Here is a 22527-nt window from a genome sequence, read left to right as displayed (position 1 = left end):
CTTGGTGACCGGTGGTCCACCGCCGCTCTCAGACCAAAGACAAAGCCAGGAGAGCAGTGCGGCATGCTGCCTATACAAGACAGGAAAAAATCCAATGGTGACATTGCAGAGCTTACTAATACCAATCCTGTAGAATATTTGTGCTGTTTAAGCAACATTGCCCGCGGCCCGGCACAAAGGGCACCCAGTTTCAGGAGGGTTTACCATCCAACATTCAGGGTCTTCCAACTCCATGAGAGGCTGAACATGGAGCGGTAGGTTCGGCAGGGGGGGATCCTTGCAGCAAGATAAGAACTTACCAACTGCAATCCACAGGTGGCCTAGAGCAGTGGTTCCCAACTCCGGTCCTCGGGACCCACCAACAGGCCAGGTTTGCAAGATAACTAAATTACATCACAGGTGATCTAATTTGCTGCTCAGTGATTGCAGTATTCTAGTCTGCATCCCCCAAGGTAATACTTAAAATCTGGCCTGTTAGTGGGTCCCGAGGACCGGAATTGAGAACCACTGGCCTAGAGAATGACCAAAAAAAAAAGAACACTTCAGTGGGGGAGGGGCTGTCTTTTATTTAGCTAGAAAGAGGTTGTCCAGTGGACTACAGAGGAGGTGTTAGCCCAGTGTGTGCTGACGTGAGATGGGCCAGGAAAATTTATTTGAGACATCTGAGACCTTCCAAATACATTCAGCCACCCGTTGTGTGTGACGAGACATCGTAAGTAGGATCCCTATTTTATACATGAACCAAAGCAGATTCACTCTACATAAACTACTAAGGGATTGGAGAGGTAGAAATATGTCTTTGCACATGTATTCTTAAACTGACCATCGATTATACAATTTTCTTATTCAATTTCCCTAAGATCTACCTTCAACTATGTAGTGCAAAGACCTACCTGATTGCATACAAATTGAAAGTATTTAGGTTTGACCTCATATTATATAGTTTTGGTAAATCTGAAGGAAAATTGTACAAGCAAATTGTATGGCCAACCATATCATACCCAAATGTCAGTCATATACATGCAGTCTGCGGTATTATTTATTCACCACCAGTATTAAGGGCATCTGCAGAGTGCATGTATATGTATAGATTTTGGTATAATACTGTAGACCCTTTAAGATTTCATGCACAGTGGCACATATCTGCTTGCTGTGGGGGCACCCAGCAGGAGGGAGGGGCCAGTAGAGCCCAAGCGGGATCCGAGAAGAGGAGAATCCAGGCTGCTCTGTGCAAAACCACTGCACAGAGCAGGTAAGTATAACATGTTTGTTATTTTAAAAGAAAAATAAACCAAAGCTTTTGGTTTATTAAAAAATAATACATGGGATATTTTGGATAACTGAGGTGGCTGAATTTATATATATATATATATATATATATATATATATATATATATATATATATATATATTATTATTTTTTTTTTTTTCAATGTGATTATGTAGTACAACTTGGTTGCAACTTGGATGCGATTTGCATATTGAATGGGGCCAAAATCACACTGAAATTGCACCAAAGTAGTATAGGAACCTTTTCCAATATTGCCCCATGCTGAGTTGCATTGATGTGAATGGCCACCATTGAAAACATGTGATTTCCATTTTCATGCGATTCTGTGCAACTCACATAGCATCTGAAATCACACTAGTGTAAACAAAGCTTTAAAGTGATTGTAAAGGCTTAATTATTTACCTAAAATTAAAAGAAGGTTATACTTACCTGCTTTGTGCACTTATATTGCACAGAGCGACCCCTTACCTCCTCTTTTGGGGTCCCCCGCTGGTGCTGTCTGATCCTCTTCTTCTCGGTGTGCTCTCATAGCAAGCTGCTTGCTAGGGAGGCACATGTGTTAGAGTGCTCCCAAGCCAGACTGTGTGTGTCCATAGATCTGCATGGTTACACTCTGAACCTGAGACTAGACTATATATATAGTGAAGTAAATTTATTAATAAAAAGACAAAATACACCCCAACACCAGCAAACAGGAAACAAGTAAACATGAAGACCCAAGGTAACTACAACCATATGACCAAAATGCCTAACTAAGTAACAGGAAACCTAACATACAAGATGGGGAGCACAGGTCACAGAAAATACTGAAGATGCAAGGAAGGGGGGAGTCAGGAATGGGTACAGGAGCAAGGAGAGCGGATATAAGGCAGCTGGGTGCAGGGTACAGGATGCAGGTCAAGAACAAGATCAGGAGCAGAATAAATGGCTGCAGCATTTGACCTAGTCCCACAAAGCAAATCAAAGAACTGAGGCAAGGTATACTAGAAGAGGAGAGACTTAAAAGATAAGTTTGCCTTTTAAAAAATAAAAAATAAAAATAAATGCACATCTTTTTGCAGACAGGCACAGCAGTGGATCAATACTGGAATGAGGTAAATATTTTGAGGGGGGAACAACTAGTGAAAAGTTATTTACATGAATGCAGGTAATGCATTAAAGAGGTGCAGTGCCGTATCGCAAAAAATGGCTTGGTCAAGTGGTTAAACAGTTATTTTTCTTTCGTGTCTCAACTTCCACATCTATTTGCAAATGCATGTAGCTGAGACACTTGTTTTTATTCCAAATAAAAAAATGAATAGGTGCTCTTTGTCGGCTAGTCAGGTAGAGTGCCTGGAAATGTTGTATTGTGCTAAATTAATTATTCCTTCCATTATCCATTGCCAGGCCTGGATTTAAATGAATTAAAAAACTGCCAATTTGTGTTTTCATATAGAAAGCTTACCTGCATCACCACTTGTAAAACTCCCCAGTTGCAGCATGTACTTCTCAGATTCTCCTAGAATTTTGAAGGATCTGTATTTAGCAAATGATCTCACTGCTTCAAAGTCTTGAAAGTCCACCCTCAGTTCCCACTGCCCTGAAATAGCATAAAAATTAAAATAAAAAGATGGAAATTTTTTTTTTTTTAAGCCCGTAGCGTGTGAAGTCAAAAGACTCCACCCGGTGCATAAAAAAGTGCACACACACAAAGTGAGAACACAAAAAGTGCACAGGGTGTGCGAAAACGAATGGTCTTCCCTCCGAAGAGGTAGGACCCAAAACCTCGATCCCCTGGGGCGCAAGACTCCTGACAGGGATTTAAGGTACTTGTGGTCAGTCGGCCGAAACCAAACTGACCCCGTTCTTCAGGGGGACTGCCGAAACAGCCCACCCCAAGTACTAAGTGGAGCTCCCCCGAAGGGAGACCCCATGAGAGAGGGCGAACTAAGCCAAAAGGCCATATCCACCCCCTCCCAAGACTCAAGGCTGGGCCCGAGGACCCACACCCTCCAAGTCGTGCAAATAAGGAAAACAAAGGTGATAGTGCAGGTGACAAACCACAAAGAAAAAGAGACTAACAAACAAAGAAGTGGGGGAAGGGGAAGTGGGGAAAGTGCTTTGGTGCCATGTGAAGAACCAAGGCAGGCCTTCCAGCCGGAATAAAAAATTCCTCTGGTGCAAGCCAAAAGGCCTGTCCCAAGAGGCAGGTGTGAAAAAGGTGTACTACACTTGATCTTAGCCAAAAGGCCGAGAAGCGATAAAAGATGGAAATACTGTATTAAAAAGCATTTTTTTTACTATTACTATTGGACAGGAAAAGACAATGAACTACCAGAGTGCTCAACAGCGCCCTGGTAGTTCATTGAGAACTACAAGCCGACATCCGCAAAGGCTGTCAACATACCTCCCAACTTCCTGTGATGGGAATCAGGGACATCTATTAGCAAAAGTATGTAGGTATAAGGCAAGCCCCTGCCAGGGCCCCCTTAAAGGAGAATTGTACAAAAATAAATGATTAGTTAAACCCACAAGAGCTTTTTTTTACCCTACTATTCCTATATATTGGCTTTTGAAATTTCCAAATGTAGCAATTGAGAAGTTGGATGAAAGGTTTAACACTGGGAAACACTTTTTGATAGATAAATAGTGCATCTTATATACAACTATATAGATCAGACCAAAATGAGGAACAAATGAGGAGGAAAGAAGGCCAGAGGGACTTTGTTCCAAATCAGGGACAGTCCCTCAAAATCAGGGACAGTTGGGAGCTATGCTGCCGATACTTGTAGTCTCCCATTCACAGAGCACTGTGAATGAATGACGCGCATGGGTGGAGCCCAACACGACCGCGTTTTCTTTTTAAATAGAGACAGCAACCAGAGGAAGAAGATTCCCCGCTTGCTGTCCCTAGAGGCAGCGGAGTAGGCAGCGGCTACAATAGTGATATTATGTTATATGTTATGTTATATGTTCCCAAAGGGGAACTTATTCTTTATTATAAGGAAGGATTTCTCAATTTGTCACAGAAAACCTATGTGTAGTGATTGATGGGGGGGTATTAGGCAGAAAATCATATGACAGCTAAAAGGGTGTTGCATATCTAAGAACTGGTTTTGTGTTGGGGGAATAAAAAAAGGATTTAAAAATTCCAATGTGGGTTCATTGCAATAAAGATCTTGTTTCTTACTAGTGTTATTGTTTCTCTACTTTTTCCCCCTTTTTTCCCCCTAAAGTCTGCACTGAGTTTGAAGTCAGATTACAAACAATCCCTGCATCACGTGCTACATTTTTGGTGAGGTTCATTAAAAAACTCTTGTATGAGCAAAGTGGTAATATAGTGGCTGCGGCTTTTCTTATTACAACATTGAGACTGCTCAAGTTTTGATAATTAGGACAGGTCCTCTCACTTAAAGAATATGTTACTCCAACATTTCATATTCCTGATATTCCTGATACAGTACATTGTGAAAGTATTCGGCCCCCTTGAACTTTTCGACCTTTTGCCACATTTCAGGCTTCAAACATAAAGATATAAAACTGTAATTTTTTGTGAAGAATCAACAACAAGTGGGACACAATCATGAAGTGGAACGAAATTTATTGGATATTTCAAACTTTTTTCAGAAATAAAAAACTGAAAAATTGGGAGTGCAAAATTATTCAGCCCCCTTAAGTTAATACTTTGTAGCGCCACCTTTTCCTGCGATTACAGCTGTAAGTCGCTTGGGGTATGTCTCTATCAGTTTTGCACATCGAGAGACTGTAATTTTTGCCCATTCCTCCTTGCAAAACAGCTTGAGCTCAGTGAGGTTGGATGGAGAGCGTTTGTGAACAGCAGTTTTCAATTCTTTCCACAGATTCTCGATTGGACTCAGGTCTGGACTTTGACTTGGCCATTCTAACACCTGGATATGTTTATTTGTGAACCATTCCATTGTAGATTTTGCTTTATGTTTTGGATCATTGTCTTGTTGGAAGACAAATCTCCGTCCCCGTCTCAGGTCTTTTGCAGACTCCATTAGGTTTTCTTCCGGAATGGTCCTGTATTTGGCTCCATCCATCTTCCCATCAATTTTAACCATCTTCCCTGTCCCTGCTGAAGAAAAGCAGGCCAAAACCATGATGCTGCCACCATCATGTTTGACAGTGGGGATGGTGTGTTCAGGGTGATGAGCTGTGTTGCTTTTACACCAAACATAACGTTTTGCATTGTTGCCAAAAAGTTTGATTTTGGTTTCATCTGACCAGAGCCCCTTCCTCCATATGTTTGGTGTGTCTCCCAGGTGGCTTGTGGCAAACTTTAAACAACACTTATTATGGATATCTTTAAGAAATGGCTTTCTTCTTGCCACTCTTCCATAAAGGCCAGATTTGTGCAGTATACGACTGATTGTTGTCCTATGGAAAGAGTCTCCCACCTCAGCTGTAGATCTCTGCAGTTCATCCAGAGTGATCATGGGCCTCTTGGCTGCAGCTCTGATCAGTCTTCTCCTTGTATGAGCTGAAAGTTTAGAGGGACGGCCAGGTCTTCGTAGATTTGCAGTGGTCTGATACTCCTTCTATTTCAATATTATCGCTTGCACAGTGCTCCTTGGGATGTTTAAAGCTTGGGAAATCTTTTTGTATCCAAATCCGGCTTTAAACTTCTCCACAACAGTATCTCGGACCTGCCTGGTGTGTTCCTTGTTCTTCATGATGCTCTCGGCGCTTTAAACGGACCTCTGAGACTATCACAGTGCAGGTGCATTTATACGGAGACTTGATTACACACAGGTGGATTCTATTTATCATCATTAGTCATTTAGGTCAACATTGGATCATTCAGAGATCCTCACTGAACTTCTGGAGAGAGTTTGCTGCACTGAAAGTAAAGGGGCTGAATAATTTTGCACGCCCAATTTTTCAGTTTTTTATTTGTTAACAAAGTTTGAAATATCCAATAAATTTCGTTCTACTTCATGATTGTGTCCCACTTGTTTTTGATTCTTCACAAAAAATTACAGTTTTATATCTTTATGTTTGAAGCCTGAAATGTGGCAAAAGGTCAAAAATTTCAAGGGGGCCAAATACTTTTGCAATGCACTGTATGTGCCTGCTGTACCATGTACTTGTATGAAAAAATATCCTGATCTCTTTTTTTAAGGCATTTCTTCCTTTGTAATGGCTATTGTTTCTGCCAGTCCCTCTTCTTTCCTAATAAAAACTGACCACACTAGGCATGAAAGCATAGCGTGGTCTGGCTCTGCTGAGAACTCAGCCTGCTCCCCTCCAATGATTAGACTTGCGTTGACATGCCTACCCCCTAACCAGTAAGCTGCTGTCTCTCCTCCCCTAGCTCTCTGAGCACCCCCCTATGCCGCTGAGAACAGAGGATATGTAAAAACGTGGGAAAAAGGTATTTATAATGTTTTTTTATATTTATACAAAAAAAGTTGGGCCTTTCATTTCTATTTTAAACTGCATAGGTTGTTTTACAACTTGAGGGTTCACATACTGTGTACTTTAACAGTCAAAACTAGAGTTTCGCTCTGAAGCAAAGTTAAAGGTCAAATTCATATGAAATCCTGGTTACCATCACCTGAATTTGTTATTTGGTGAATATATTCATTCCCTAACCAAAATTCGGACAGGTAGCTCCCAAAACCCATCTTGTAAGACTTCCAGTCTCGATAGAAATCAACAAAGCCATCCATACGTCTTTGGAAAACCTAGGCCAAAAGAAACAGACAAACTGTGTACAAAACGTTCTGAAACCTTAGTAAGTGTAAGCTATTATTTTCAATCATTAGACAAAAACATTAAACGTGGTTTAAGAACACAGTTAATTATCCATTTCTTGCAAACCTTGCACATGTTTGCTAACCTTAATGGAAAATAACAATGAATTCAATAACTCACTTATAATGGAAAACTCAATGAGTTATTTGTACCTACACCCTAAAGTAACCTTTCTCAACCAGAGTTCCTCCAAAGGTTGTTAGAGGTTCCTAAGCAATTTCTTCCTCTTGGATACGTAATCTCTGACACCAATGATCTTTTTGGCTTTTTGTAATGAGGGGAGGGGGGGCATTCCTTACACTGACCTCCGGTATACTGGGGTCCTTCTCCACTGAACACCAATGTATGTGGGTCTTTCCCCCACAGACCATTATTCTTCACACTGACCACCAGTGTAAGAGGTCATTGCATTTACCATCAGTGTAAATGGGTGCTTCACTGACCATCTGTGTTAGGAGAACACTGCAATTTTCAAACTCTGTACTTCTTTCCTGGCCATTACTAAAATGTGTTTGAAGTTATACTCTATGACCTCAGTGAGTAGAGATGACTAGAGATAAGGGACACACACAGGAACAGTACTGGGGCTGCCAATCACAGGTTGTGTGCTGAAGCTCCCTTCCCTGTCACCTTTTCTCTTTTGGTGTCAGGAAAACTTGTCAGAAGTGCCTCATGCAGATTGTAGCGGAATAAGGTGGCAGACACTTAGTGTTCTGGATAGTACACACTATAGAAGGAAATGCTTTAATCATAATTTATGACTGAAGTTTAGAACCACTTTAAAGCGGTATTCCAGCCTCCCCTCTCCCCCACCAAAAATTAAAAATCAGCAGCTACACATCTGTCAAAACCAGGTACCTGATACAACCCCCCCCCCCCACCCAAAAAAAAGTGCCAAATGTGGCAGAGGAGGGGGAAGGATGCCAACAAGCAAAACTTTCCCTTTTGAGTGAAGTTCCACTTTACTAAAGATTGGGTTTAATGTAAAGAATACATAATGAGATGGTTCCTTTTTTCTTATATGTAGAGTCTGTTATAGTCACTAAGCCAAGCCACAGACGGAGCGATTTTCTCTTCTGCAACCAGGAAAGAAGGAAAGAAAATCGATTTGATTCCCCCATCAACACTAACTGTGTTGGCCGCAGAGTCATTGTGTTCTCCTGGCTGGGGGGGGGGGGGGGGTATTTGTCCCCGTCGGGAGAACACAGTGGTTATTGCTGGCGGCTATAGCAGCTGCTAGCAATAATCGTACGTAAGGTCCGACAGGTTGGTTGTACCCAAGTTGATTGATCGATCAGATTAGGTACATTCAGCCTGCCCATACATGGTTCGAATCTCAGCCGGTTTCTACTGCACCATCCAAGATTTTAACCATCTATGGCCAGCTTAAGATATGTGAGAAAAAGTCTAATTTGAATTTTGTGACAGCCTTGTGGCCTATGGAGCACTTATCTTTTCTGGCAGATACACTTACATTCCAGCCTCCCCCATCCGTGTGCATGTCACAGAGAACTTTCAGTGGCTTTTTTCCATCTGGGTATATTGTGTACCAGTCGCTGATAGTAAATCCTTTATCTTGGATTTCCTTACAGTTCCTCGCCACTAAAACATAAGGGTATCAGCATTAGAAAAACTTGTATGCAAAGTTAGTGAAATTCCAGGTGGAAGGGTTATGTTTTTTCACTTATAAAAGGATAATTATATATGTGATAGCTCTGCGCACATTTTTCCAGAATACCTGAAAGTGTCTTTTATAGTTAAACTTGGAAAAGCAAAAGATCAATGTTAAATACTGCTTTAAAGTTCTTCCAAATCTGCACCTTTTGGGATGCCAGTCAAGTGGCCAATGCTTACACTTTGCTCAGGAGATTCCTACTAAAGTGGTTATGTAAGCAGTGCAAGGGCAATGGTAACGTGACCAGGTGCTAGTACCTAAATAAAATTGATCTCCTTTTTTTCCCACTAATAGAACTTTCTTTTGGTGGTATTTGATCACCTGTGCAATTTTTATTTTTTGCGCTATAAACAAAAGAGCGCCATTTCTGAAAAAAAAACAAAAACATATTTTTCACTTTCTGCTATATAACATTCCCCAGAAAAAAAAGTTAAAAATAAATTTTTTCATCCATTTAGGCCAATTTGTATTCTGCTACATATTTTTGGTAAAAAAATTGCAAAAAGGGTATTTTGATTGGTTTGCGCAAAAGTTATCACGTCTCCAAACTAGGGAAAAGATTTATGTCATTTTTATTTATTTATTTATTTTGACTAGTAATGACGGCGAACTGCGATTTTTAGCGGGACTGTGACATTGTGGCGGACAGATCTGACCCCTAACTGACCTTTTTGACACTTTTGGGGGGACCAGTGACATTACTACAGTAATCAGTGCTAAAAATGTGCACTGTTACTGTAATAATGACATTGGCAGGGAAGGGGTTAACCTAGGGGTGATCAAAGGGTTAAGTGTGAGCCTAGGGGGGTGTTTACTAGCTGTGTGGGGGATGGGCTTGTGAAATGAGCATAGAGACCTGTGATCCTATACAGCAGAATCACAGGCGCTCTAAGATCATTTCAGAGACAAGAACGGTCAACCGTGTTTACAACAGCTGACTGTTCTTCTCTCTCAGTGGGGGGGCGATCGCGAGTTCCCGACGGCAACCGACGTAGGGCTACGTGGGTTCATGCAGGAGAGGCTGCCTTCCGCAGTAAATGTGTGGCGGGCGATCTTTAAGCTGTTAAACAATCATTTTTACAGGAGCAGTGATTTTAATAATGCTTAAAGTGAAACCATAAAAATGAAAAATTCCTTTAAATATCATGCCTAGGGGGTCCCCTTACTGTGCCTGTAAAGTGGCACATCTGTACGATGTATGTAGCCTGTTGTACCCAACAGCAGTACACACCAGCAGTACCAGCCCTGTAGGACAGCCAACAGCAGCCACCAGCCATACCTGCCTGGAGGACAGCAGCAGCCAGCGATACCTGCAGGAATCCTGAGGAAGAAGTGAAGATTGAGGTGCACTGCCCCCATCTGATGTTACAGTTGTAAAAGCTCAAGAGCATCATTTGGCGGAAGCAACTTTGAATTTTTTTCTATTTTTTGGGTGCGGCGAGCATCATGATTGACGATGGATTTGCATCGGGGGACACTTTTTTTTTTTTTAATAAAGGACTTGTCAAAAACTGTCTTTTTTTTTTTTGTACACTTTGTTGGTGAATGGGTAGGGGTACTATGTACCCGATACCCATTGACATGGGGGGGGCAGGATCTGAACCTGAAAGCCCCCCCACCCACAGACCCCCACAAACACAGCCCGGGGTTGTCGGGAAGAGGCCCTTGTACCCATCAACATAGGGACAAGGTGTTTTGGGGGGCACCCTCCCCATGTTGAGGGCAAGCGGCCTGGTATGGTTCAGGAGGAGGAGGCCACTCGCTCGAACCCCCCCCCCCATCCTGACCTGCCAGGCTGCATACGCAGATAAGGGTCTGGTATGGATTTTGGGGGGGGACCCCATGCCGTTTTTTTTTTATTTTTAAATATTTTTTTCTGTATTGCTGGGAAGCCCACAATACATTACAGCCGTGCGCAAGTTTAAATTACATTTTTTCCTTTAGAAATGTCAGTATTGCTGCAACAGGCTACATACATCGTACAGAGGTCGACGCACTTCCTGTTGACGGCATACCACACGGCGTCACTTCCTCCATCTCGTGGAACGCAAGCCGGCTAAGCGATCCCGGAAGTGGACGCATGATACGTTCCTATGTGGTTTATCTAAACGCTGTCAATTTTTTCTACATTTGTGAGTAGTTCTTTTTGCCTATATACAGTATATTTAATAAAAGTCATTATGGGCTTCACTATGTCTGGCTCCCCCTCTTTATTTTGAGAGAGACCATTAGCAAAGTTTGGAGGCTCGTCTGGTGGGATACAGATCCATCCATCCCCAGGACTGTTTTGGAGAGTTACTGCTTCTTGAGGCTTGATTACTCTTTAGCATCTGGTGAGTGGATCCCCAAAAGGGGTCCTTTGGAGCACTTATATCACTGCGTGGAGCACATCAAGCACTTTCTGTCCAGCACTTTATCTGAATATTTTAATGGACTCATAATTTTGGACTGCACTTTATTTTGCACTAATTCACTTTAGCACCAAAGCATTATTTTTTATATATATCTTTTATTTATATATATATATATATATATATATATATATTAATTTTTATTATCATACTTTTATCACCAAGTGCACTTTATTTTGTTTATTATTGAAGGATTGTATTTACTCATTTTACATTTTCCTGTTAGCGCTGTTTTATAATATTTCATTCTATCTTGTTTTTTTTCCTAAGTGGGCAGCAGCTTCAGGTAGCACTATTTTAAGCACTATTACATATAATTTTTAGCACGGGTTAAGTTTACGTTTACACATATCGTACAGATGCGCCACTTTACAGACACATTAAGGGGACCCCCCAGGCACTATATTTAAAGGAATTTTTCATTTTTTCTTTAAATTTTTTCTTTAAATTACATTTTTCATTTAATCCTATTGGATTACATTACAAAATAAAATAAATTGACAATAGTTTGCCCCCCAGTGCCCTTTCCTGCAGTTTTACTGTACTTTTTTTTATATATACAGTACAGACCAAAAGTTTGGACACACCTTCTCATTCAAAGAGTTTTCTTTATTTTCATGACTATGAAAATTGTAGAGTCACACTTCAAGAGGTAGTCATCTGAAATGGTCTTCCAACAGTCTTGAAGGAGTTCCCAGAGATGCTTAGCACTTGTTGGCCCTTTTGCTTTCACTCTGCGGTCCAGCTCACTCCAAACCATCTCGATTGGGTTCAGGTACGGTGACTGTAGAGGCCAGGTCATCTGGCGCAGCACCCCATCACTCTCCTTCTTGGTCAAATAGCCCTTACACAGCCTGGAGGTGTTTTTGGGGTCATTGTCCTGTTGAAAAATAAATGATGGTCCAACTAAACGCAAACCGGATGGAATAGCATGCCGCTGCAAGATGCTGTGGTAGCCATGCTGGTTCAGTATGCCTTCAATTTTGAATAAATCCCCAACAGTGTCACCAGCAAAGCACCCCCACACCATCACACCTCCTCCTCCATGCTTCACGGTGGGAACCAGGCATGTAGAGTCCATCCGTTCACCTTTTCTGTGTCACACAAAGACGCAGTGGTTGGAACCAAAGATCTCAAATTTGGACTCATCAGACCAAAGCACAGATTTCCACTGGTCTAATGTCCATTCCTTGTGTTCTTTAGCCCATACAAGTCTCTTCTGCTTGTTGACTTTCTTTAGCAGTGGTTTCCTAGCAGATATTCTACCATGAAGGCCTGATTCACACAGTCTCCTCTTAACAGTTGTTCTAGAGATGTGTCTGCTGCTAGAACTCTGTGTGCCATTGACCTGGTCTCTAATCTGAGCTGCTGTTAACCTGCGATTTCTGAGGCTGGTGACTCGGATGAACTTATCCTCCGCAGCAGAGGTGACTCTTGGTCCTCCTTTCCTGGGGCGGTCCGCATGTGAGCCAGTTTCTTTGTAGCGCTTGATGGTTTTTGTGACTGCACTTGGAGACACTTTCAAAGTTTTCCCAATTTTTCATACTGACTGACCTTCATTTCTTAAAGTAATGATGGCCACTCGTTTTCCTGTACTTAGCTGCTTTTTTCTTGCCATAATACAAATTCTAACAGTCTATTCAGTAGGACTATAAGCTGTGTATCCACCTGACTTCTGCACAACACAACTGATGGTCCCAACCCCATTTATAAGGCAAGAAATCACACTTATTAAACCTGACAGGGCACACCTATGAAGTGAAAACCATTTCAGGTGACTACCTCTTGAAGTGTGTCCAAACTTTTGGGCTGTACTGATATGTGTATATATATATATATATATATATATATATATATATATATATATATATATATATATATATATATACACACACGTATATCTATATATGTATACATACATATATACAGTCAGGTCCATAAATATTGGGACATCGACACAATTCTAATCTTTTTAGCTCTATACACCACCACAATGGATTTGAAATAAAACAAACAAGATGTGCTTTAACTGCAGACTTTCAGCTTTAATTTGAGGTTATTTACACCCAAATTAGGTGAACAGTGTAGGAATTACAACAGTTTGTATATGTGCCTCCCACTTTTTAACCTCCTTGGCGGTAATCCCGAGCGTGACTCGGGGTTGATTTTTCATATCAGGAGCGGTAACCCCGAGTCACGCTCGGGGTGGATTGCAGAGAGCGCAGCGGTGTTCTCTTACCTTATCCTGGCGATCCAGCGATGATCTCTCATTGCTGAGATCGCCAGCAGAGAGTCCCGCCGCTCCTCCGTCCCTCCGTCGGTCTGATCACTTCCTAGTTCCGTTCCCTGCAGCAGCAACTAGGGAGGGAAATTAAAAAAAAAAAAAAAACGTTGCACAAAATTTTTTTTATATTTTATATATATATATATATATATGCATATATATATATATATATATATATATATATATATATATATATATGCATATATATATATATATATATACCGGTGTATATATATATATATATATATATATATATATGCATATATATATATATATATATATATATATATATATATATATATATATGTGTGTGTGTATATATATATATATATATATATATATATATATATATATATATATATATATATATATATATACACACACACACACACACACACACACACATATATATATATATATATATATATATATATATATATATATATATATAAAATTATATTATTGATTCAATTATAATTCATGCGTTATATATATACACACACATATATCTATATATAATATATAATGCATGAATTATAATCTAATCAATAATATAATTTTATTATATATATTATATATTAAATAATAAAATAATATTATTGATTCGATTATAATTCACGTGTTTGTGTTTCAAATTTATCACATCTGGGATGTCTACTAGAGTCTTGTTTTGGTCAGGTTTAAGTCAGTAATTACTAAGAATTGTAGGCCTATAATACATAACGCCAAATTTCCATGAAAACAATTGTACTGCTTTTGGTATGTAATTCCTGACATAATCATACCGCCAGGGAGGTTAAGGGACCAAAAGTAATGGGACAGATTAACCATTATAAATCAAACTTTCACTTTTTAATACGTGGTTGCAAATCCTTTGCAGTCAATTACAGCCTGAAGTCTGGAACGCATAGACATCACCAGATGCTGGGTTTCATCCCTGGTGATGCTCTGCCAGGCCTCTACTGCAACTGTCTTCAGTTCCTGCTTGTTCTTGGAGCATTTTCCCTTCAGTTTTGTCTTCAGCAAGTGAAATGCATGCTCAATCGGATTCAGGTCAGGTGATTGACTTGGCCATTGCATAACATTCCACTTTTTTCCCTTTAAAAACTCTTTGGTTGCTTTCGCAGTATGCTTCAGGTCATTGTCCATCTGCACTGTGAAGCGCCGTCCAATGAGTTCTGAAGCATTTGGCTGAATATGAGCAGATAATATTGCTGTGAAGGCTTTTTTAGATGTTGTTTGGCAAACTCTAATCTGGCCTTCCTGTTTTTGAGGCTCACCAATGGTTTACATCTTGGGTGAACCCTCTGTATTCACTCTGAAGTCTTCTCTTGATTGTTGACTTTGACACACATATGAAAAAAGTGAACAACTGCGCTAAACCAAAGAGATTGTAAGCAGCAACTTCAAGTGTGACTATCACCTCAAAAACAATGTATAAATATAAGTTGCGCTATATAGTGAAAACATATATGATAATGTAAAAAAAGTCCAGAGATAAAGTCCATATAAAGGCAAACAGCACGTCTGACGAAATTTTCTGTACAGGTACCGCTTACCAAAGGCTAATGATAAATAGGCCCAAAGATTCCAAGTGATCCACAGGAACCAGATCTCAGACGGACTCCGTATGTTGAATGGATCTCCTCAGTGTTGAGTGATCATGTGAAATGAAATAAAAAACGCCATAGCGTAAAACCACAAACAAATAAATGTAACACCCCAAGTGATGGGAATATCAGAAAGGTGCTGTAGTAGTGATAGTAAAGAACATAGACACCTCCGATCCTGTGAATATACTCCTTACCAGAGTAATAGAAAAATATTGCAGAAACAAATAGTGTAGAGGACCTCCCCCAATAAGACTGCAGCTTACCAAAAGGAAAGTAAATAGAGCACATAAATCCCAATCGTGTCGCCGAAGAGGGCTGACATACATATGCCCTTACCAGCTCCAAAATGATAAAAGGCAGAAAAGGGTCCTAATTCGCCTAAGCACTTCCGCTGCGAGCAAAACTCCAAATGCTGGTGTCTAGATATTCCAAACCAGGCGCCTCCAATGGGAACACTGATACAGGCTCAGCATACAGGTGGTGATGGCCGTGAATTGAAAGAGAGGTAGACCATAGTGTAAAACCCACAAACAATTTATTAAAACAAAGGGCAAACACTTACAAACATGTAGATCAAAAAAGCCAAACGGAGAGATGTAGGGAGCCGCCGGCCGGACGGCTCTGCTCGCCCGTTCCTTCGTAGGACTGTAGCGTATGGGTGACGTCAGCACGCCGTGATCTGACGCGTTTCATCAAAGAGAACATCATCTTTGATGAAACGCGTCAGATCACGGCGTGCTGACGTCACCCATACGCTACAGTCCTACGAAGGAACGGGCGAGCAGAGCCGTCCGGCCGGCGGCTCCCTACATCTCTCCGTTTGGCTTTTTTGATCTACATGTTTTTAAGTGTTTGCCCTTTGTTTTAATAAATTGTTTGTGGGTTTTACACTATGGTCTACCTCTCTTTCAATTCACGGCCATCACCACCTGTATGCTGAGCCTGTATCAGTGTTCCCATTGGAGGCGCCTGGTTTGGAATATCTAGACACCAGCATTTGGAGTTTTGCTCGCAGCGGAAGTGCTTAGGCGAATTAGGACCCTTTTCTGCCTTTTATCATTTTGGAGCTGGTAAGGGCATATGTATGTCAGCCCTCTTCGGCGACACGATTGGGATTTATGTGCTCTATTTACTTTCCTTTTGGTAAGCTGCAGTCTTATTGGGGGAGGTCCTCTACACTATTTGTTTCTGCAATATTTTTCTATTACTCTGGTAAGGAGTATATTCACAGGATTGGAGGTGTCTATGTTCTTTACTATCACTACTACAGCACCTTTCTGATATTCCCATCACTTGGGGTGTTACATTTGTTTGTGGTTTTACACTATGGCGTTTTTTATTTCATTTCACATGATCACTCAACACTGAGGAGATCCATTCAACATACGGAGTCCGTCTGAGATCTGGTTCCTGTGGATCACTTGGAATCTTTGGGCCTATTTATCATTAGCCTTTGGTAAGCGGTACCTGTACAGAAAATTTCGTCAGACGTGCTGTTTGCCTTTATATGGACTTTATCTCTGGACTTTTTTTACATTATCATATATGTTTTCACTATATAGCGCAACTTATATTTTGACACACATATACCTACCTCCTGGAGAGTGCTCTTGATCTGGCCAACTGTTGTGAAGGGTGTTTTCTTCACCAGGGAAAGAATTCTTCGGTCATCCACCACAGTTGTTTTCCGTGGTCTTCCGGGTCTTTTGGTGTTGCTGAGCTCACCAGTGCATTCTTTCTTTTTAAGGATGTTCCAAACAGTTGATTTGGCCACACCTAATGTTTTTGCTATCTCTCTGATGGGTTTGTTTGTTTTTTTCAGCCTAATGATGGCTTGCTTCACTGATAGTGACAGCTCTTTGGATCTCATATTGAGAGTTGACAAAAACAGATTCCAAATGCAAATAGCACACTTGAAATGAACTCTGGACCTTTTATCTGCTCCTTGTAAATAGGATAATGAGGGAATAACACACACCTGGCCATGAAACAGCTGAGCAGCCAATTGTCCCATTACTTTTGGTCCCTTAAAAAGTGGGAAGCACATATACAAACTGTTGTAATTCCTACACCATTCACCTGATTAAGATGTAAATACCCTCAAATTAAAGCTGAAAGTCTGCAGTTAAAGAACATTTTGTTTGTTTTATTTCAAATCCATTGTGGTGTTGTATAGAGCCAAAAAGATTAGAATTGTGTTGATGTCCCAATATTTATGGACCTGACTGTATATACTTTAACTTATTTATAGTTATTTATTATATTATAATTTATGATATTTTTAAGTTTCAAACTTCATCATACCCGAGATGTAATAAAGAAGAACGTGCAGTAAAAAAATCATATGTAAATAGTTGGTTTGGGCTGCTCGTCCTTAAGAATTACTAGCAAAATAATTGTACCACTTTCAGCACCTAAAATCGGAAACAATCATACCGCCAGGGAGGTTAAACATTTTTTTTTTTGCATTGATACCTGCCCCCCAGGGCAGTACCTAGGTCCCCATACACTTTTTATGGTAACAACTTGCATATTAGTCTTTAAAATGAGGACTTTTGATTTTTCATGTTTCTGTCCCTTTAACATAGTTCGCAGGTTCGCTAGAACTTTTCCCTGGTCGGCAAACACACAAACACCCGATGTTCGAGTCGAACTTATGTGCGTTCCTGTGTGATTCAGACCGCATGCAAAACGCACTCCATTTTGCGATCTGCAGCGGGGGTCAATAGAAAGTTAATGAAACCCCAAATGCATGCCATCTGGTTACAGTGCATTTTAAAAAATAGTGCATGCACTACTTTTGTGCGACGAGGTGCAATTTTAGCCCATGCAAAAGGATCATCCCAAAATTTACTTAAGCAAAACTACTTTCAGACTGTCTCTCTCTAATTGAAACACTCTGGTCCGGTCACATGATCTGGTCCCAGCGCCAGCTTCAGTGTACAGGAGAGACAGCAAACACTGCTTCAAAGCCGGGGCACTGACTGATGTCACCCTTAGGCTTACCATGGGACAGCCGTGGTCGGCTTTCCCTCCTCTACAACGAAGCTGGCGCTGAGACCCAAACATGTGTCCGGACCAAAGCGGTTTCAGAATAGACATAATATAGACATCTTTTCTTTTACAGGTTAGATAGAATAATCTTAGAATAGGGGTAGGGGTAAGTTTAGGCTTAGTTAAAATTTAACTGGAATTTCATTTTAACTAGCTTCTAAAACTTACTTCCATCTACATTTAAACTACTGAACTGGCATGCCAGATTTCTGACATTTCCTTTTTTAAAATATGGGTGATATCTTACCGCCATATATTGGAGTGGCTTGAGCTCCATCTTCACCTTTCTGACCTGCAGAGGGATAACTAATAGTCACTTTAGCAAACTTAAGGCTGCTGTAGACATAAGAAATAAAATGTGCCCAGATATGCTTAATCACAATTTGGGTGCAATTGTGAAATTGTCACAGAAATTCCTTCAATATCCCCTTGGTGAACACCTCAGTTTTTTTTTAAATCTTTGCAGGGGATGGAGACATGAGGTTATAAATATAATAGTAAATTGGTCTCAAATTGTTCAAATTGGGGGCATGCTATGGGAGCTTTTGATTGGATTGATGATTGAAGATTTGCATTTCCGATTTCCAATTTCAAGCAGCAACACTCCACCCCATAACCTTCCTCACCTTTGTGTAAAAACCTATGTATAGCTCCTGACCCCTCCTAGGATGGTATTTCTTATGTACAAAATGCTGCTCTATGCTAAACCAAAAGCAAGCTTACCCTTCATTAAATAATTGCAAAAAGATTTGGGTTATAGCCTTTCAAAATCACACCTATTACCAATGACCAGGCTAATTTTTACTTCTTTGATAGATTCCCTTCTTGATAGGTCCCAGGAAACCTGCAACAAACCTAATAACCGCTGGTAGAGGATCCCCTTCTGATTACACTTGCTCTTAAAGCCTGCTAAACACTATAAAAAGTGCTCCTTACCACACTTTCTGACTTATGACTAATTTTCTTAATTCAGGGAGAATGTCCCTCCTACTGTACCAGATCTTCTTTCACCCATTTTTGAGCGGAGCTACTCCTCTCTGTTCCTCATTACTGTTTTGGTTTTTTTACTTTAATCCCTCTCTTCCAACTTCCCATGGTCCCTTGGATACCCCAATTCCTTTTCCCCCATCTCCTTTCTAATACCAGCATTATTCAGCGAATCACTTAGATCACAGGGAGCTAATCAAGGGCCCAACACTGGAAATTACTTGTATATTACGCACAAAGGACAAATGTAGAGCTCTAATTTATTGACATTTTTATCAACAAAGTCCATTTAATAAATAAGGATTATCAAAAAATTGTTCCATCACCTTGTATTCCCTGGACTCCTGGTTCCCCTTTGACACCAGGACTTCCCTTATCACCTAAAATTAAAAACAAATGTAATATAACGCATAAAGCCCAATGTTTTAGCAGAGCTGTATATGTAAATCAAATGTAATGACATAAGTACATAAGGCTCATGAAAGTATGGACACTGCAAATGTATTCTCACATAAATAGAAATCTAGCCCTGCAGTAAGTGACATCACAACATTTTTTGCCCTGGCGCAGAGATATGTGAAAGATGAATATTCAGTTTTCTTCGCATTACTTTTCTGAGCCTATGGTTCTGCAGATTCCATTTCACTGTTATGCCTCTTTTCTGCTCTTTGGATTTCTCATTATCATCATAAGGGCCCAGTCATAGCTTTCTCACTCTGAACAGCTTGCCTAAGATCCTCTCTTCCCCTTACCAGTATAGAAAAGAACACCAAATGCAAGCTTAGTTTCAGTGTTTTGAAAAATGCTTTAAAATGATGTAACTTTTTTTAAATCTACAAAATGAGCGAATTTCTGAGCGAGTTAAAGTGTTACTGAACCCAGGACCCTGCATTCGCTATATCTGGTCTCCCTCAGTACACAGAACATGGAAATGCAATTATTTAAGTAAATATAAACTGCTAAATAGCTTTTCTCATCAGCAGTATAAAGCAGTCTTGTGACTTCTATAAGTGTCTGGTTAAAGCTTGTAGGAGGAGTTTTTATTCTACTCTGACTGTCCTATGAGGCTGCAGGAACCCTGACCATCTGTCTGGACAGTGCTGACTGGCCCTGTGCTGATCACATGCACTTTACCAAGGAAAAGAAAACTCTCTAGCATTACACACTAAACAGAGCATGTGCAGAGTGACTCCAAAGTCTCTGTCTTATCAGGAGATGGATTGGGGACAGTGGAAGAAGGGGAGGATCAGAGAAAACAGAATCAAACAGCCTTTTTTCACAATGCGTTCCACAGTGAGTATAACAAGCATGCTTTACTGCAAATACAGACTGATTTTACTGTTGTGGGTTTAGTAACACTTTAAGGCAACACATAAACTTAAGGAGAATGATTTTTTTTTTTTTTTACATTTTACAGCCTCAAATAAGTCAGCTGCATTGAATGCAATTAAATTACTATTAGCATTGGTCAGAAAAGAAACACAAACAATGAGAATTGTAGTGTACTTGTATATTGGTAGTCAGAGGAGAAATGTCCCTTTAAAGTTGGTCAATGGGGAAGTCCCCCCTTATGCTGGCCATACACTATACGGAAAATTGTTCTAACTTATTTTCCACACTCGATTGTGAGAGCAAACGATCGTGCCATCATGTAATGACTGATAAATCCTATAATAGACATAAATGAATCAGTTTTTTGTTAATTTTTTCACATATACCTAGTGCAAACAGTTTGGACAAGAAACACATTAACCTTTCAATTTATCGTTTGTTCGGCAGAAAATTTCCAAACTTGTCCTTCGTTTTTTCGGCTAAAAAACGTCACAACCAATTACCGATTCGTGCCTATTAACTGGCCGAAAAAGGGAAGAACTGTCCAAATGACCAAATTTCGGCAGATTTTTCGTATAGTGTATGGCCACCAATAGACTCAATAACAAGACATAATAAATACATGAAAATTGTCTGCTTTGATGGTGGAATGAATTTGCTACCCACCTGTTTGCCCTGGTGGCCCCTGCTTCCCAGGTGTCCCAGAGTGACCCCTTTCTCCTAAAAATAAATACATTAAACAATGCAGTTAAAAAGGAGGTGATGATTAAATGGCACAATATATTCAATACAATTTTTAAACATGTATGTATTGTAAGGGATTAGCTCGGTGGTAGGCGTGGATGACCCCTTTGGGGGTGCGTTTTCACAGAGAGATAGCCGACAAGTGCTTGCAAACAAACAGTGTGGTTTATTAAATGGTGTTTTCTTCACCAGGCTGTATGCAGCAAAACATCCAAAATAAAATAAAAGACAAAATAAATCCTTGCCTCTGTGGGCGGCTACCTTCTCACAGCTGGAACCTACCTAAGAAGTCTTTCCAACCTACTGTTGGGCCGACACTGCTGATCCTACAGCAGACACTCAAATGTCCATTTGTTTGCTTTTCACACAGCACAAACATTGTCCATTGAACATGTCCCTTTGTTTTCTTTCACACAGCACATGTTCATTTATAACAGGATCCTTTACTCTTCAGATTCTTCACATTGAACATAGTTCATTTAACAGGTCCCTTTACTCTTCACACTCTTCACATGGAACACTTCTCTTCACACTCTTCACATGGAACACTTTGTCTTCTCACCTTTGAGACGTCTTCACTCGTGGTTACCCTCCTTAGCTTCACATCGCTGTAGGGGGTCTTCTCCCATGCTCACCAGCTTGTCGGGAGGCACACATCCGACTGTCCCCCTCTCCCAGCCCACACGGCGACAGGCGGCAGCAGTCCTTCTCCCATGCCCACACGGCGTCGGGAGGTACACGTATGTCTGTCCTCCTCTTCCCAGCTCACACAGCGACAGGAGGCAGCACTCAATAGATTTTCTCTGGACAAATTATAGAGTCCTTGATCTCCTCATTCTGAACAGCTGAATGGTTTTCAACTTCCTGCTGGCTCTCTCTGCAGCCAACACCCTATAGTATCAGTGAACTTTCAAAGCAGGTGGGAATGTGTCTCCTCTCAGTGACTACATTCCCAGATTTACCTGACTTCCTGTCACATACCCCCCCCTCTTGTTTCAACCCTAGGGTTGGGACACATATTTCCAGGCACGCATGTGTCAGGCACTGCTGACTCACTGATAAGCCTCCTATTATCCTCAAGCTTCCGGATGAAACTGTTTTGTCATCTTCATTGACAGATTTCTCACAAAGGCCACACAGTTTGTCTCTCATCTCATATACACATTCTTCAACTGCATTTTTGGCATCATTTTGCTCCTTCTCGTTTCTGTCATCTTCATTGACAGCTTTCTCATAAATGTCAGACAGCTTGTCCCTCATAACCGTCTGTCCAATCCACCATGGAGGACCGTGATCCATAGGCAACTCAATTGGGCTAGTCTTAATGTCTTCAACATTCTTAAGACGCCTCTCTCTGCAATCCATAAATGTTTTCCA

At 40.6% G+C, this 22527-nt stretch overlaps 1 protein-coding gene across 1 annotated transcript in view; it reads right to left on the bottom strand.

The window, feature by feature from the left end:
* The window catches only part of LOC309560566 (ficolin-1-like), a 39759-nt gene that overhangs the window by 9975 nt on the left and 7257 nt on the right, over positions 1–22527 (bottom strand). The window contains exons 3-8 of the mRNA XM_082264191.1: positions 21073–21126; positions 19394–19454; positions 18335–18423; positions 8525–8652; positions 6851–6980; positions 2735–2869 (exon numbers count right to left, since the gene is read on the bottom strand). Of these exons, the coding sequence (XP_082120317.1) occupies positions 2735–2869; positions 6851–6980; positions 8525–8652; positions 18335–18423; positions 19394–19454; positions 21073–21126 (597 nt within the window). The remainder of the gene's footprint in view (positions 1–2734; positions 2870–6850; positions 6981–8524; positions 8653–18334; positions 18424–19393; positions 19455–21072; positions 21127–22527) is intronic.

The sequence above is a fragment of the Pelophylax lessonae genome, assembly GCF_965119305.1.
Source record: "Pelophylax lessonae genome assembly, chromosome: 7".
NCBI classification, from domain to species: domain Eukaryota; kingdom Metazoa; phylum Chordata; class Amphibia; order Anura; family Ranidae; genus Pelophylax; species Pelophylax lessonae.
The sequence above is the reverse complement of the archived record's forward strand: the minus strand, read 5'-3'. Positions and strand labels throughout refer to the sequence as shown.